The sequence below is a fragment of the Acinonyx jubatus genome, chromosome B4 (assembly GCF_027475565.1).
Source record: "Acinonyx jubatus isolate Ajub_Pintada_27869175 chromosome B4, VMU_Ajub_asm_v1.0, whole genome shotgun sequence".
Taxonomy (NCBI): domain Eukaryota; kingdom Metazoa; phylum Chordata; class Mammalia; order Carnivora; family Felidae; genus Acinonyx; species Acinonyx jubatus.
The window spans coordinates 47428761-47443932 of record NC_069387.1 but is presented as its reverse complement, the minus strand read 5'-3'; the positions used below and the strand labels follow the sequence as shown (position 1 = coordinate 47443932).

Genomic DNA, 15172 nt, shown 5'->3' with positions numbered 1-15172 from the left:
TATATTTCTACTAATGTTGCTTGTTCCCACCTCCTTTGTCCCCGACTCCCAGTTTTTTCTGTGAAGGAAATCCTGCGCAGGGTGAATTAGTTGCCACTGGAAAAGCTTTGAAGCATTTAGAAATCAAGGCATTTGAACACTTGCTGAAAGAGGCATTAACTAGTGAAATTTTCTTGACAAAATCTTCATACGAGGAAGAAGGGGAGGTATAATTACTTGTATAGGCTACTAAAAATTTTATCTCATGATCTTCCCTTTCCCACCCTTTAAAAGTCTACTTTCAGGGGTGCCTGGGTGGCTCAGTCGGTTAAGAGTCCGACTTCGGCTCAGGTCACGATCTCACGGTTTGAGGGTTGGAACCCCGCGTCGGGCTCTCTGCTGACAGCCTGGAGCCTGCTTCGGATTCTGTGTCTGCCTCTCTCTGCCCCTCCCCTGCTTGCTCTCTCTCTCTCTCTCTCTCTCTCTCTCAAAAAGAAAGAAATGTGTAAAAAAAAAATTTAAAAAGATAAATAAAAGTCTACTTTCAAAAGAAAGTAAGTTTGTCAACTTTATTATTGGGAAGGGTGAGCATTAAAAAGTTAAACCTTAATTGGAACAAGAGAAAGAAGTAATATAATAATGTCTCAGATTAGTAAAAACCTTGACTTGCAAAATATTTTCTCTCAAGCACGATCATCCCTTTCAGGTATCTTAAAAAGCACAAATCAGGAATCAAGTGGGTGCTAGTAAAAATGTGTGTCTTGACATTCTTGGACACTCCTTCATATAATACTTTTCATTTTTAATATTTGCACCTTTAGTTATGTTTTAAGCTCTTGAGAGTCAAGAATTCTATCTGAATTAGAATGAAATCTGAATTAAATAGCCTTAAATTAATGAGTTTTTACTATCTTAAAGATGTTGGGAATACATGACAAGAAAAACCATGGAGAGAGACAAGAATGAGCTAGCTATCTGTTTTTTTTGAACTCACATTATTACCGCCATTCTCTTTTGATTCCCCTTTCACCCTAAATAGAAACCAAGGGTGTAGGAAAAGATCTAATGGTTTTTCGTAGGCACGATTTGTCCCCATATTGTCAAAGCATATTCTGATTCTTTTCAGTTGACAGTCGGTCTGTTGTGATCCATTTTAAAAAGTTAATAATCAAAGGAATGTTTGTTTTCAAGAGATTGGTAGAAGTTTTGTAACATAAAATGGAAGACACTTTGTAAATAGAGGAAAAATAAGCTATTTCTTTGTCTTTGCAGGTTTTTGGTTTTTGTTTGTTTGTTTTTTTTTTTTTTTTATGAACAAGTAAATCATACAAGTTGTCAACATGGGACGGAGATCTACATCATCCACCAAGAGTGGAAAATTTATGAACCCTACAGACCAAGCCCGTAAGTGTCCATTAGTATGGAATGATAAGGAAGAGGATAAAATTGCAAACATTAGAGAATCTATTACGCCTTAATTATAAAACCAGCTGTGCTAGGAGTCAGTTGTATGAAGTTATCCAGTGTTCTTGGGAGTACATGATGAAAACTTTAAACATGCAAAAAAATTAGTACCCATATTTTTTTTTAAGTTTATTTATTTATTTTGAGAGAGTGTGTGCATGATCGGGGAAAGGGCAGAGAGAGTGACATCTTTTTCTTTCAGATTCATAGTTACTTTTTAAGAAGCTTAAAACAAAAACTTCTCAGGACATTTTTGGTTGACATAATTAAAGGGTGCTGTTGGCATCTAATGGGTAGAGCCCACAAATGCTCCTAAATATTCTGGAGTGCATAGGACAACCTCCCACAATAAGAATTAATCTGTATTAAGTTGGAGAAAATGTTAGTGTTCAAGATTTAAAAGTTTTATGTTTTCTCTGTCTCTAAAGGAAAAGAAGCCCGGAAGAGAGAATTAAAGAAGGTACGATTTCAGAAGCATCCTATGAGGCATAGTGATGTTTGGCACATCTTACTATTTGGGATTAGTGGATTTCAGAACAACATTTACAGTTTTTTGTCAGGAAAGATACTTCATACTGCTTCTAACAAACCATAAAATTACTAAGCCAAAATACCATATTTGGAAACAGAACTGAAAAAACTTTGCAGTTAAGCTCATGAGGAGTTATTGTAACATTGTCTATTTGATTATCTTTCCCAGTGAGTTAAATATCTTTGAAAGGAATTTCTTTTTGCTATTAAGGCATATTGCTCTGTTAAAAGCTACTGAATTAGTGAATGGAAATAAATATGGTTCTAAATAGTTTTGTGGGGTTTTTTTTTTCATTTTGTAGCTGTCGAGTTTGTGGCAAAGTGTTTCCCAGAATAAAAAAGTATTTACTTTTTAGTATCATGCCTTAACACATTGAGAGAATGCAGATTTTTAATAGCTTTTAATGGGGTTTTCTTAGTTCATTGTTCAGTATCAAATCTGCAAAACTTTTCTCTAATATATAGTTTTAGAATTAAGCTTAAAAAAACTAAGATTTTTTTAAGTAATTGCTAAAGACCTCACAAAATTGAAGGAAATACTTGCCTAAGAAAGCACACATAGTAATGGTCATTTATCTTTTTGTCTAAAGTTGAAATATTTGAGAGCAAAAAATTACATAGCTTTGGTTGTGGTGGTTGAAACGAGATCAGAAACCGAGGAGAAGTTTGGCTTCATTTCAAATAGATTCAGATTCTTGATGCAAATGGAAATAAAAACTCATATGGGTGTCCAGTTTCTTGACATAGTGCTCTTTTGTTTCTCTAAGAACAAAAAACAGCGCATGATGGTACGAGCTGCAGTTTTAAAGATGAAGGATCCCAAACAGATTATCCGAGACATGGAGAAATTGGATGAAATGGGTAAGAATTTATAAAAGGCTAGATTTCATAGCAGGTGTAACAGTCTTATACATGGAGGCAGGCAAGCAGGTAATGAGGAGAGCAGCACAGGCATGAGTAAAACAAAAGTATGATGACATTTGACAGTTAGGCTTAGTTTTAGTATCAGGAAGACTAAAATGGAGGGGTAGGGAGCGATTTGCACACTGAAGATCTTACCTAGTGTAAGATGAATCCCATTTATTTAGCTTGAACTAATTGTTATTGAAGTAATGAAAGCCTGTTGTGACCAGTTCAAAAATGAAAGCCTGTTTTCCAGACAAGACTGAATTCTGGAGGTTTTTGTTTGTTTTGGTTTTTAATTTTGGCAACTACAACGTACATCTAAGTATTACCCCACCATGAATTTATCAGTTTCCCATTTTTCCCAATGAGAAGATCAGACACTTGACCCACTTAGTAAGGTGGTAGAAGTCATCAAATACTTAAAATCTAATTTTATAGAATATCGTATTAGGATTTCTCCCTTTTTTCACATTTCTTTGAGTAATTTTACTCAGTTTCTTCATATGCATCTTCAATGTCACAAGTTTTTTTATAACTGGAATCATACAAATAACTTGTTATCTTTCCTTGAATCAAAGTTGCTTGAGAATTGTCTGTGTGATGCTACCACTGGAAATTTTATCCCAACCCACAAAGATCCATTCAGAACATGGGATTTTTTATTTTTCTGCCTCCTTTACCTTTTTTTAATTTAATTTTTATTTTTTTTAATTTACATCCAAGTTAGCATGTAGTGCATTAATGAGTTTAGGAGTAGAAGCCAGTGATTCATCCCTCTGTGTATAACACCCAGTGCTCATCCCAACAAGTGTCCTCCTTTATGCCTCTTGCCCATTGAGCCCATCGCCCCACCTACACCCCATCCAGCAACCTTCCATTTGTTCTCAGTATTTAAGAGTCTCTTATGTTTTGTCCCCCTCCCTATTTTTGTGTGATTTTTGCTTCCCTTCATCTGTTTTGTATCATAAATTACACATGTGAGTGAAGTCATAGGATATTTGTCTTTCTCTGATTTCACATAGCATAATATACTCTGGTTCCATCCACGTTGTTACAAATGGCAAGGTTTCATTCTTTTTGATTGCCGAGTAGTACTCCATTGTATGTATATACCACATCTTTATCCATTTATTTGTTCATGGACATTTGCTTCTACCTTTTTTTTTTTAATTGCATAATGAAATGATTTTTCCAAGTTTTGTTAGCAAAGGTTCCCAGTTTTAGTGGTTTGCCAAAACTCAGATAGTAAGCAAAAGAGGTACAGTGGGTCTCAACAATACATTAAATGAATTTTTAAAATCCAGTTATGTGGGATTATGGTATTAGAAGTTTTATTAAATAATGTGGCAAATCTTGTGCATTTAGCTGGGGCAAGAGTTCTGGGTCAGATTGAGTGATCCCAGATGTTTCCCAGTTCATGTGTAGCTGATCCCACTTGTTGCCTCTGCGTTAAATATTACTATGGACAATTGCTGTCCCTGAGATGTCAAGACATTACCTATTAACATGACTTCAATGATTTTTGTGGTTTTAAAGGAGATAATCATCACAATTGAGGTTTATTGAGCTCTTATCTTGCTATTTACCAATTTTTTTCCAGATGTTATTTAACCCTTGCAACAGCTTTTGGGTAGGTGTGTTCCACCTGTTTATGAGTGAGGAAACTCAGGCACATACTTTACTCAAGGTTGTGCTGTTAGGAAGTGGCAAGCAGGGATTAAAACTCAGGCATTCAACACTTGTATTAATCACACTAAGAATAGTATGTGATGTAAGAGTGAATCTTCCAAATAAATCACCAAGGTTAATAGGATTTAGGGAAGAAGATAATTAAACTTGCTATCTGTAAAAAAAGAAGGGAACACTGTTGATCAGGTTTCTAATTACAATTTATAAAACTTAACACAGTTTATAAAACTCAGTATAAACTAGTTTAGGCAGAGAAAATATGTACATTGACTCCCATAGTTGGTAAATCCCAGAGGGAAGCTCTCATGTGTCTGTCTGGTCTACTCTCTTGTTAGCCTCATTCTCTATATTGCTAATGAACTTCTTGGGATGGAAGGTGAAATATGTGTGTGTGGAATTAGTGGGACACAAGGTCACAGCTTTAGGTTTATTTTATCCCTCCTGTGAGGGATCCACACTTAAAATCTCCACATCCACATTTAAAATCTCAGAGAAGTATCTAGTTTCAGTTTGGATCATGTGCCATTTGATCTCTGAGTCAGTCACTGGCAGGGGGAGTGGAGGGAGGCAGGTATAATTGACCAGGCAAGCCTGGGAGTCTTGTGCTGATAATCCCTCTTGGGGCAGAAGACTTGAAATGAAGCCCTATGTTGAATACATGGAAAGAGAAAGGATTGTATGGTAACTAGACACCAGTCCACTATAAAAATAATTAAGTGGTGAGGTAGACACTACTGGATATTTTATTTGTGATCCCATTAAGTCATCAGACTTTGTTGTAAAGTAGTTGATGTCCCCATTTTCCAGATGAAGAAGTTAAAGATCACAGAATTCAAGTAAAGTGCCCAGGATCTCAGAATTAAAGGACAGAGTCAGATCTGATTGAAGCCTCACTATATAGCAAGTTGTTAGCGTAAGGGAATGAAAATCGATTTTTATTACAGTGATTATGAAATCAATTAGGTGCTGTTTTTATAAAAGAAAGTAAAATTAATGGCTATCTTAAAAGGGTGGAATTTCAACAAACGTCTGTTGCACTTTATAGTAAATTTTAGAAGTAATATACCTGGTCTAGGTCCCTTTTAAAAGTTTTAGCATATAGGGAGATTATATTAAATTATATAGTTAGTTGATAACCTAAATGAAACAAGTTTTTGTGTTTAATTTGAATATCTACTCTTTTCTTTCAGAGTTTAACCCAGTGCAGCAACCACAGTTAAATGAGAAGGTGCTGAAAGACAAGCGTAAAAAGCTGCGTGAAACCTTTGAACGTATTCTACGACTCTATGAAAAAGAGAATCCGGATATTTACAAAGAATTGAGAAAGCTAGAAGTAGAATATGAACAGAAGAGGGCTCAACTTAGCCAGTATTTTGATGCTGTCAAGGTAATCAAGTTTCTTTTAGAGAAACTAAAATGTTTTTAGATTTGCTCTTAAAATTGATAGTGTGAGAATTGGTCATATTCTTCCTCTTGACAGATTTTTTTTTTTAATGTTTATTCTTGGGAGAGAGAGCACAAGCCAGGGAGGGGCAGAGAGAGAGAGGGAGACAAACAATCCAAAGCAGGCTCCAGGTTCTGAGCTGTCAGCACAGAGCCGGGTGTGGGACTCGAACTCACGAACCATGAGATCATGACCTGAGCTAAAGTCAGGCACTTAACCGACTGAATCACCCAGGTGCCCCTTGGCAATTTCTTGTCAAACTAAACATAGACCTTCTCCATGAGCCAGCAAATCTAATGCTACATATTTACACAAGAGAAGTTAATCCATCTGCCAACACAGTAATAGCCAAAAACTGGAAATAGCCCACATGTCCATTAATAGGATAATGGATAAACAAACTAGTATATTTATAAAATTGAATGTACTCAGCAATAAAGAATGACCTACTGATACTCAAAACCACATGGGATAAAAAAATTTTTTCATGGATATGTGTCAAAACATGTTGAACTTCTTTCATAGTTACTCCATTTGTATGACATTCTAGAATAGGCAAAACTAATCTGTGGATGAAAAAATTTATAACTGGTTGCTATGGGATATTGTTAGGGATCGACAGGAATATGAACTATATGCATTTGTCAAAACAGAATTTATACGTTTCACTGTGAATTTTGTTTCAAAAATGTAAAAAAAAAATGATATAGTTGTTATAAAGTAGGTAGTATCGGTCCTGCTTTATAGATAAGGAAACTAAAGTAACTTTGCTTAGTCACACAGCTAGTGTGTGGCAGAAATTAAACGAAGGCAGACTAACTTTAGAAACCCAAGCTCTTCCACGGGCTATATGCTATTTCTAAGTTAATTGGTAAGTGCTATTTATCATCCAGAACATTTAAAAGGGTGGCTTTGGTGCTAGATACTTTTAATAGTTGGATTTCCATAAACAGCTATTTCAAACCATAACCCAAAAGGATAAGTTGATGATAGGAGGGAGAAGAGCAGCAGAGTTTGTCTCTTTTAGAGGTGATAAGGATTTTTTTTCCATTCATTGACAGGTTTTGGAAATATTGACAAATATTGGTATTGATATTTTTTCCTGATACTTACGTTAAGTGGAAAGCAAATCCAGTTTATGAAGCAGCAGGTGGTTAATTTTTAATGTTGAGTTTGTGGCTTGCTCTTATCATACCATTGAAAAATTTTGTTTCAGAATGCTCAGCACGTGGAAGTGGAGAGTATTCCCTTGCCAGATATGCCGCATGCTCCTTCCAACATTCTGATCCAGGACATTCCACTTCCTGGTGCCCAGCCACCCTCCATCCTTAAAAAGACCTCAGCCTATGGGTAAGGAAGCGGTAGCATCATCAGATAGCATTTATTAAAAGTACCTTTTGACTATCAGTGCCAAAATTATTGTAGTGGAAATGAAAGGCAATGTGAATGTAAGTGGTGTCCCGCCTGATTAAATGTGAAGAAATCCCTTAAAAATGTTTGAAGAGAGGAAATAAATATCTTCTCATTATTAACGTGGTAACTGTAAAATTTTCTTCGTAGACCTCCAACGCGGGCAGTTTCTATACTTCCTCTTCTCGGTCATGGTGTTCCACGTTTGCCCCCTGGCAGAAAACCTCCTGGTCCTCCCCCTGGCCCACCACCTCCTCAAGTCTTGCAAATGTATGGCCGTAAAGTGGGCTTTGCTCTAGATCTTCCCCCTCGTAGGCGGGATGAAGACATGTTATATAGTCCAGAACTTGGTAAGGAGTGACTGTTTCTTTTGCTTTTAACAACCTTTCTACCGTCATTTTTTAAGCTGGCCCTGTTTAACATCTTGTTTGCCATCCTCAGAACTTGGAAAATGAATGAGGATTACATGTACATACTAACAGACGGATAAGTCACAGAATTTGCTTAAGTAAAAGCATCATACATAAGGAAGTATAGAAATGTTTATTGTGTTTTAAAATAGGCTCTATTAAGATATGTCACCTTCTTACTAACAATCCCTTAAGATTCAGATACTTGTTTCCTTTTCAGTTTTATTGCCCTCAGACTAGAACATAGTTTTATATGTTCTCTATATAAACAAGTATCTTGTATATGTGTGTGCATCCAAGTGTCCACATATAGAATTTGTTTTCAAATTTAAACCTTTTAAAAAATACCTTATGTTATCAAAAAGGTTTTAAAACTGTTACCATATGGAAATATTGTTAGACGGTATGAACAGCTCATATCATATACAGAATCTTTCTGGTTCATATACAGAACCAGAATCTGTAGGTTCATATACAGAACCTACAGAAACAGGTAGGTCATTCTGAGTTAAATAATAGTTTTCTGTGCTCTGAGACCCCGTGTGTATGTGGAGGATCCAATAGTAATACTTGTTTCCTGTTCCCTCCTACTTTGTCAGCTCAACGGGGTCATGACGACGATGTTTCCAGCACCAGTGAAGATGATGGGTATCCTGAGGACATGGATCAAGATAAGCATGATGACAGTACTGATGACAGCGACACTGACAGATCAGATGGAGAAAGTGAAGGGGATGAATTTGTGCACCGTGATGATAACGAAAGAGACAACAATGAAGAAAAAAAGTCAGGTATGTCCTGATGAAAGGTCCATGGTATTGATCAATGAACACACAAGACAAAGGTCTTGATTTATTAACACATCTGTAAAAATAATTGTGAATATCTTGAAAGGAAGGATCATAGCTCCATTCATCTTTATATCTCAATCTTAAAAGTTCTTGACACATACTAAGTACTCGGTGGATGTTTGTGATGGAAAAATAAATTAAGCAGTGTATGTAATAAAGAAGCCTATGTAATAAAGTCCACTTGGGGAGAAAAATAACTATTTCAACAGCATGAGGATGTACTTTTATGGGGATGTGTAGGAAGAAAGAATAAGCACACAACCATACTGAGAAAGCCATATTCACATTGTTGGTTTGTTTGTTTTTTAATAAGTCTGTTTAAATAACTTAAATTTTCTGTATTCATTGTGTCTTCACATGAACCAGACCACAATTATAATTCAGGTACACTTGCAAGTGAGTCATGATATAATGGAAACATCCAAAATGTAGGTTATGTGTCCATTTGATTATTACAAAATCGGACTGAGTTACGTGTACTTTTAAAAAGTAGTTAATATTCATCAAAATGTTAAGCATCATGATAGAAACTGAGCAGTGCAAAATGTATAATAATCTCTCACACCTCTGTAGTCTTGCAGTTTCTTTTAAAATTGTTTTTGTAACCTACAATACCATATTTATGTGTTAGTAATACTACTGATGTATTTATAATGATGACAGATCTTTCCTTAGAGCTGGTAACGAAAAGTTACGGAGGACTTACATAGGAGCTAGCACTCAAAAATAGCAAGTCCTTAGAGCCACAGCAGCTCCATTTTTCTCTGGCATTGTGTGATCCTTTGCCTCATTTTTCCCTTTTCCTGCCACCTTTTGTTACTCATACATACTCATCAGTGTACATGTGCTGAAAGTGGCTATCCTAACTATGACTTGACATTCATCTAATATTTGTTCATTTTGTACTGTATGCAAGGAATTTTCCTAGACAAAGGATACAAAGTGAACACAACTAAAGCCCTGCCCACATGGAACTTTGTAAATGTTTACCAACAAAGATTGCTTCCAATGTTGTACCCTTTGGCAACATGTTAATAGCGTCTAGTAGATAGCTTGATTTATCAGGTTAAAAAGGTCCCTTCTAGTCCTACTTTGCTAAGAGTTTTTGTAATAAATATTTTGAAGCATCTGTTGGGATGTTGTTATGGTTTTTAAGTTGTTTAATGTGATGAACTATATTCATGGCTTTTCTAATGTTAAACCTCACCTTGCATTTCTGGGACCAACCCTACATGTTTATGATGTATTTTTCTTTTAAAACACTGTTAGATTCTGTTTGGTTATACAGGTGGGTATAACAACACCGGGGTTAGGAGCTCCGACCCTGTGTGCAATCAGAACAGCCGTGCATAACTTTTGGTTCCCCCAAAACTTAATAGCCTAGTGCTGACCGGAAGTTTTACCGATAACACAAACCATTGATGAACACACATTTTGTCTGTTGTGTGTATTATATACTACAGTCATGCAATAAAGTAGGCTAATTCATAAGGAAAGTACAGTTACAGTACTGTACTATATCACAAAAAAAATCCATGCATAAGTGGACCCACTCAATTCAAACCCATGTTGTTCGAGGGTCAACTGTATTTTATAGTAGGTTAGTTTTGGTATCAGGGTTGTGCTGGCTTCATGAGTTCTGGATTGCATTCCATCTTTTCCTGTGCCCTTTTACAGGAAATTTCTGTAACTCCCATGTTTGCCTGAAGTTCCTTGTAAAAATTATTTGGGCCAGGTTAGAAAAAGATTTTTAACTACCACTTCAATTTTATAAATTCTGGTCTTATCTCTTCTCTGGCCAATTTTTGTAATTTATATTTTTAGAGAGAACTGTCTTTTATCAAGGTTTTCAGTTTTACAGGCATAAAGATATTGATGGTATTCTTCAAGTTTTTAAAATTGATGGATTTGAAATCACAATTGCATATGTTTACCACCAGTGGGCACTTCTTCTATTACCTTTTATACGGCTCTTTCAGCACTTAACTTCTGCCAAATAGTGGGAAGCCATCATATCTGGTGCTTTATAGCATTATATAGTAAGCATTTACTGAATTTTGTTGTTCCTGATCTACCCCATTCTCTCCCTCCCCTGGCCCCTAAGGTCTGAGTGTAAGATTTGCGGATATGCCTGGAAAATCAAGGAAGAAAAAGAAGAACATGAAGGAGCTGACTCCTCTTCAAGCCATGATGCTTCGAATGGCAGGTACAACTGGGAAAGAGGCGTGAAATCACCTTTTGGATATTTCCTCCTGCTAGTTCCTTTACATATGGTTTCCCATTTAGTGTGTCAGCAACCCTAAAGCAAATAATAAATCCTGTTTTAGGTTTGGAGACATTAAGGTAAGCTGTCCAGAGTTGCCCAGCTAGTAAGTTGTTACACTGGCATTTAGATCCAGGTCGGTCTTGTTCAAAAGCCTGGGCTTATTTCCCTCTGCTCCACTAACATAGATGAGTGGAATACTGTTTGATTCTTCCACATCTAAGTATTTTACTGAAGAAGACTATTGAGATAATTGTAAGAAAGCACTGAATTGAGCATGTGTCTTCAGGCATCACTTTTTTGCAGACTGTAAAAAATGAATCAGTCCCATTTACCTGGTTTAAAATTTCCTTTAGGTCAGGAAATCCCAGAGGAGGGACGAGAAGTAGAAGAATTTTCAGAGGATGATGATGAAGATGATTCTGATGATTCTGAAGCGGAAAAGCAATCACAGAAACAGCATAAAGAGGAATCTCTTTCTGATGGCACATCTGCTGCCTCTTCACAGCAGCAAGCTCCCCCACAGTCTGTTCCTCCTTCTCAGATACAAGCACCTCCCATGCCAGGACCACCTCCTCTTGGACCACCCCCTGCTCCACCTTTACGGCCACCTGGACCACCTACTGGCCTTCCTCCTGGACCACCTCCAGGTAAACTAGCACTTCGGTATTGTGAAAAATAATTACATCTCTCTGTGATTAGAATGATGAAGTCATTTCAAAAATATACATCATTAGTGCTGATGTTTTCTCCTGATACCCTAAGAGAGAAAGGATAAGTGCGATTTATTCCTACAGCACTGTTTGCAATTCATAGTACTTACGACAGCCGTCTTTTTCTCCAAAGGTCTTCTTTTTTCAGGGTTCTTTACTTCTGACGTTCGCAGGCAGAAACTGGAATACGAAACTGGGGGTTTCTTTAGTACTGCTTTTTAATATGACAGGTTGGCCGAATTCTAAATTGATAGCTAGTGAGACTAGGGCACAGTAAATACTATCAAGTATCCTTCTTTGGTTGGGAATTGTTGGATGTCAGTCTTCAGAGATAAAAGTGATCAGTATTAATGTAGTTGGGCATACCAGTATAAGAAGTTTATTTAAAATGCGAACTTCTTGGCCATTTATGATTTTATAGTTCTTCATCCTGCAGTTGGCCAGTTAAGTTTTTTCACTTGAGTTTATCCTTTTCCAATTGGTGGTGCAAAAGCAAATTACCTGTCTTACACCCTTTTCAGTGGTCCTTGTCAATATCTTATTGTGTTTCAGGGGAATTCTTAAAGCACCCTGCTCTGTATTCCATTTTCAGCTTTATTTTGGAAATTTAAGAATTCTTCTCATCTTTGTACAATTTCTAGCCCAGCAGAGCTGTGATTGAGTATGTTTTTTTTCAGTGCTGGGATATAAAGAGAAATGATCCATAACAAAATTACTACCCTATCTGGTGCTCAGATATTTGTTGAATGAATTCAGTTTCCACATATGTTTTGGTCAGTTTTTGAAGTTACCTGATTTCAAGTTAAAATGATAAGTCAGACCACATCGGAGTTACCTTTATACCACAGTTACCTACTTCATATGTTATTTGTCTTACGCTAATTTGCCGTTTTTCTCTTTACAGGAGCTCCTCCATTCCTGAGACCACCTGGAATGCCAGGGCTCCGAGGGCCTTTACCCCGACTTTTACCTCCAGGCCCACCCCCAGGCCGGCCCCCTGGTCCTCCCCCAGGTCCACCTCCAGGTCTGCCTCCTGGCCCTCCTCCTCGGGGACCCCCACCAAGGCTACCTCCCCCTGCGCCTCCAGGTAAAGCTCTTGATTTATACTACAAAAATTTGACTACCACATACTTCATCCTGCTCTAAGACATATTGTCACATTTCGATATCCTGAAGTCAAGGGGTATTCTAAAATGTTTTTAAATCGCTTTTGACGTAGGTTGAAGTTGAGTTTTTCCAAAGGGTATTTGCATTGGATTCTGTCTGTCGTATGAGGGATTTTTCCCAGCCAAAGACCACCTTGGATTAAACTCTCCATTTGAGTAGGGTGTTTTGCACAGACAGGGACAGGCAACGCTTCTAATTGTGAAGTCATTCCATTTATTTACATGAGTATGAATTTAAAGTTTAAAATTATAAGGCAGATTCCCCCTCCTCTCTTAACCAATATCAGTGTGAAATATGCAGATTTCCTTGCACTCTTAGTTTGTGTGGTATGTGTATTTCTAGTTTATTACATTGACTCCCGGTTTAATGTGAAAGCCTCCTTTTAAGCTCCCTGGATTCTCAGTGGTATCCGGAATAATTATGAGTCTGTATAAGTAATAGCATCTTAGGTTCTGTGAAATTTGGTACTTTATATTCAATCTTAAAAGTGGTGTTTGAAGAAAAATAATCTGGAGGTTCTGGGTAAATGACAATGGTATGTCTGAACCATCAAAAGGACACGAATTCTTTTCCAGTGGTGGTGACATACTGTGATTAGTTACATTCTCTCATTCCAAGGTTAGAATTAATTTCCTGCCCATTGGGCTACTTTTTTCAGGGGAGGAATGGTGTGGAAATCAGTAAATAATGCATGAGAATGAAACCCCCAACCTTGGCCTTGATAGTATCTGCATTACACAGCTAGTATAATGTCTTGGGCTGTCAGATTTGAAATTTGACAAAGGTGACATCCTACTTGAAACCAGTTGATGTTGTCAACTTTATAGATTAAAATAGTACATTACTCTGAGAGGAAGAAAACATAAGTACAGGGACACAGACTGAAAGTGAATACAATTTCCTGGGGCGCCTGTGTGGCTCAGTCGGTTAAGCAGCCGACTTTGGCTCAGGTCATGATCTCGCGGTCCATGAGTTCAAGCCCCGCATCGGGCTCTGTGCTAACCGCTCAGAGCCTGGAGCCTGTGTCAGATTCTGTGTCTCCCTCTCTCTCTGACCCTCCCCCGTTCATGCTCTGTCTCTCTCTGTCTCAAAAATAAATAAACGTTAAAAAAAAAAATTAAAAAAAAAAAATGAAAGTGAATACAATTTCATGATAAAATACTCCTTCCTATCAAAAAGTATTCCTGAGTTTCAAATAGCAAGCAGCATGATTTTAGCTTATTTTTTCTAAATTGCCCATTTTTTAAAAATTGTCAACCTATGTTTTTAACATCTTTAATGGTTAAAATGGCTTCACGTAGTATTCATCGGCCCGTTTTCGCCTTCATTTAGGTATCCCTCCACCCCGTCCTGGCATGATGCGCCCACCTTTGGTGCCTCCACTTGGACCTGCCCCACCTGGGCTTTTCCCACCAGCTCCCTTGCCGAACCCGGGGGTTCTAAGTGCTCCACCCAACTTGATTCAGCGACCCAAGGCGGATGATACAAGCGCAGCCACCATTGAGAAGAAAGCCACCGCAACCATCAGTGCCAAGCCACAGATCACCAATCCCAAGGCAGAGATTACTCGATTCGTGCCCACTGCGTTGAGGGTACGTCGGGAGAATAAAGGGGCCGCTGCTGCTCCCCAAAGAAAGTCAGAGGATGATTCTGCTGTGCCTCTTGCCAAAGCAGCCCCCAAATCTGGTCCATCTGTCCCGGTCTCAGTGCAGACTAAGGATGATGTTTATGAAGCTTTCATGAAAGAAATGGAAGGGCTACTGTGACAGCTTTTAATGCCAGAACAGGTTTCTGTTCACATGAGTGGTTAATGGGGAAAGAGGCTCTTACTAAACTTAGTGAAAGAGCTGCTTTCACTGTCAGGGTATTTTTAAATTTCAGTTCAAGGAATATCCTAAAATTTAGCCTTGTTCAGAATTTGTTGCATATAAGACAGAGTTATTTCATTCAGAATAGATTGGTTATTGAAGCCGTGCTGCTAACATCCATTCCCTTCATACCACCATTTTCATCCCGTTCCCCTTCTCCAGTTCTTTGGAAACGTGATCGGGGGGATCTTTGTTACTTATTTGTTATGATTCTCTTCTTGTGTGCTGTGGGCACTGGAGTAGAGATTTCTGAAAAACAGTTTATTTTACCCCATCTTGCCTTTTGTGTTTGAGTTATTTTAATATTTTCTTGTAAATATTTTGTAATATTTTAGTGAAATGGATCGCAATGTCATTTCCTAATACAAAGCAAGATATGTGGGAAGAAATTGTACAATTCTTTGATTAAAATTATTTCCCACTGACCTAAACTTTGAGTGTTTCATGGAATAAATAAATAAATGTTCTACACCGAGA

General features: G+C 37.5%; 2 protein-coding genes across 2 annotated transcripts in view; both read left to right on the top strand.

Moving 5' to 3' along the window:
* The window catches only part of SMCO3 (single-pass membrane protein with coiled-coil domains 3), a 5141-nt gene extending 3806 nt beyond the window's left edge, over positions 1 to 1335 (top strand). The window contains exon 2 of the mRNA XM_053225864.1: positions 53 to 1335. The gene's annotated coding sequence lies outside the window, so the exon portion shown is untranslated. The remainder of the gene's footprint in view (positions 1 to 52) is intronic.
* WBP11 (WW domain binding protein 11) overlaps positions 1 to 15172 on the top strand; it is a 15863-nt gene extending 691 nt beyond the window's left edge. Inside the window, exons 2-12 of the mRNA XM_053225859.1 lie at positions 1252 to 1383; positions 1872 to 1903; positions 2742 to 2835; positions 5760 to 5956; positions 7230 to 7363; positions 7574 to 7773; positions 8433 to 8624; positions 10789 to 10890; positions 11304 to 11597; positions 12565 to 12747; positions 14160 to 15172. Of these exons, the coding sequence (XP_053081834.1) occupies positions 1320 to 1383; positions 1872 to 1903; positions 2742 to 2835; positions 5760 to 5956; positions 7230 to 7363; positions 7574 to 7773; positions 8433 to 8624; positions 10789 to 10890; positions 11304 to 11597; positions 12565 to 12747; positions 14160 to 14593 (1926 nt within the window). The 5' untranslated portion in view covers positions 1252 to 1319 and the 3' untranslated portion in view covers positions 14594 to 15172. The remainder of the gene's footprint in view (positions 1 to 1251; positions 1384 to 1871; positions 1904 to 2741; positions 2836 to 5759; positions 5957 to 7229; positions 7364 to 7573; positions 7774 to 8432; positions 8625 to 10788; positions 10891 to 11303; positions 11598 to 12564; positions 12748 to 14159) is intronic.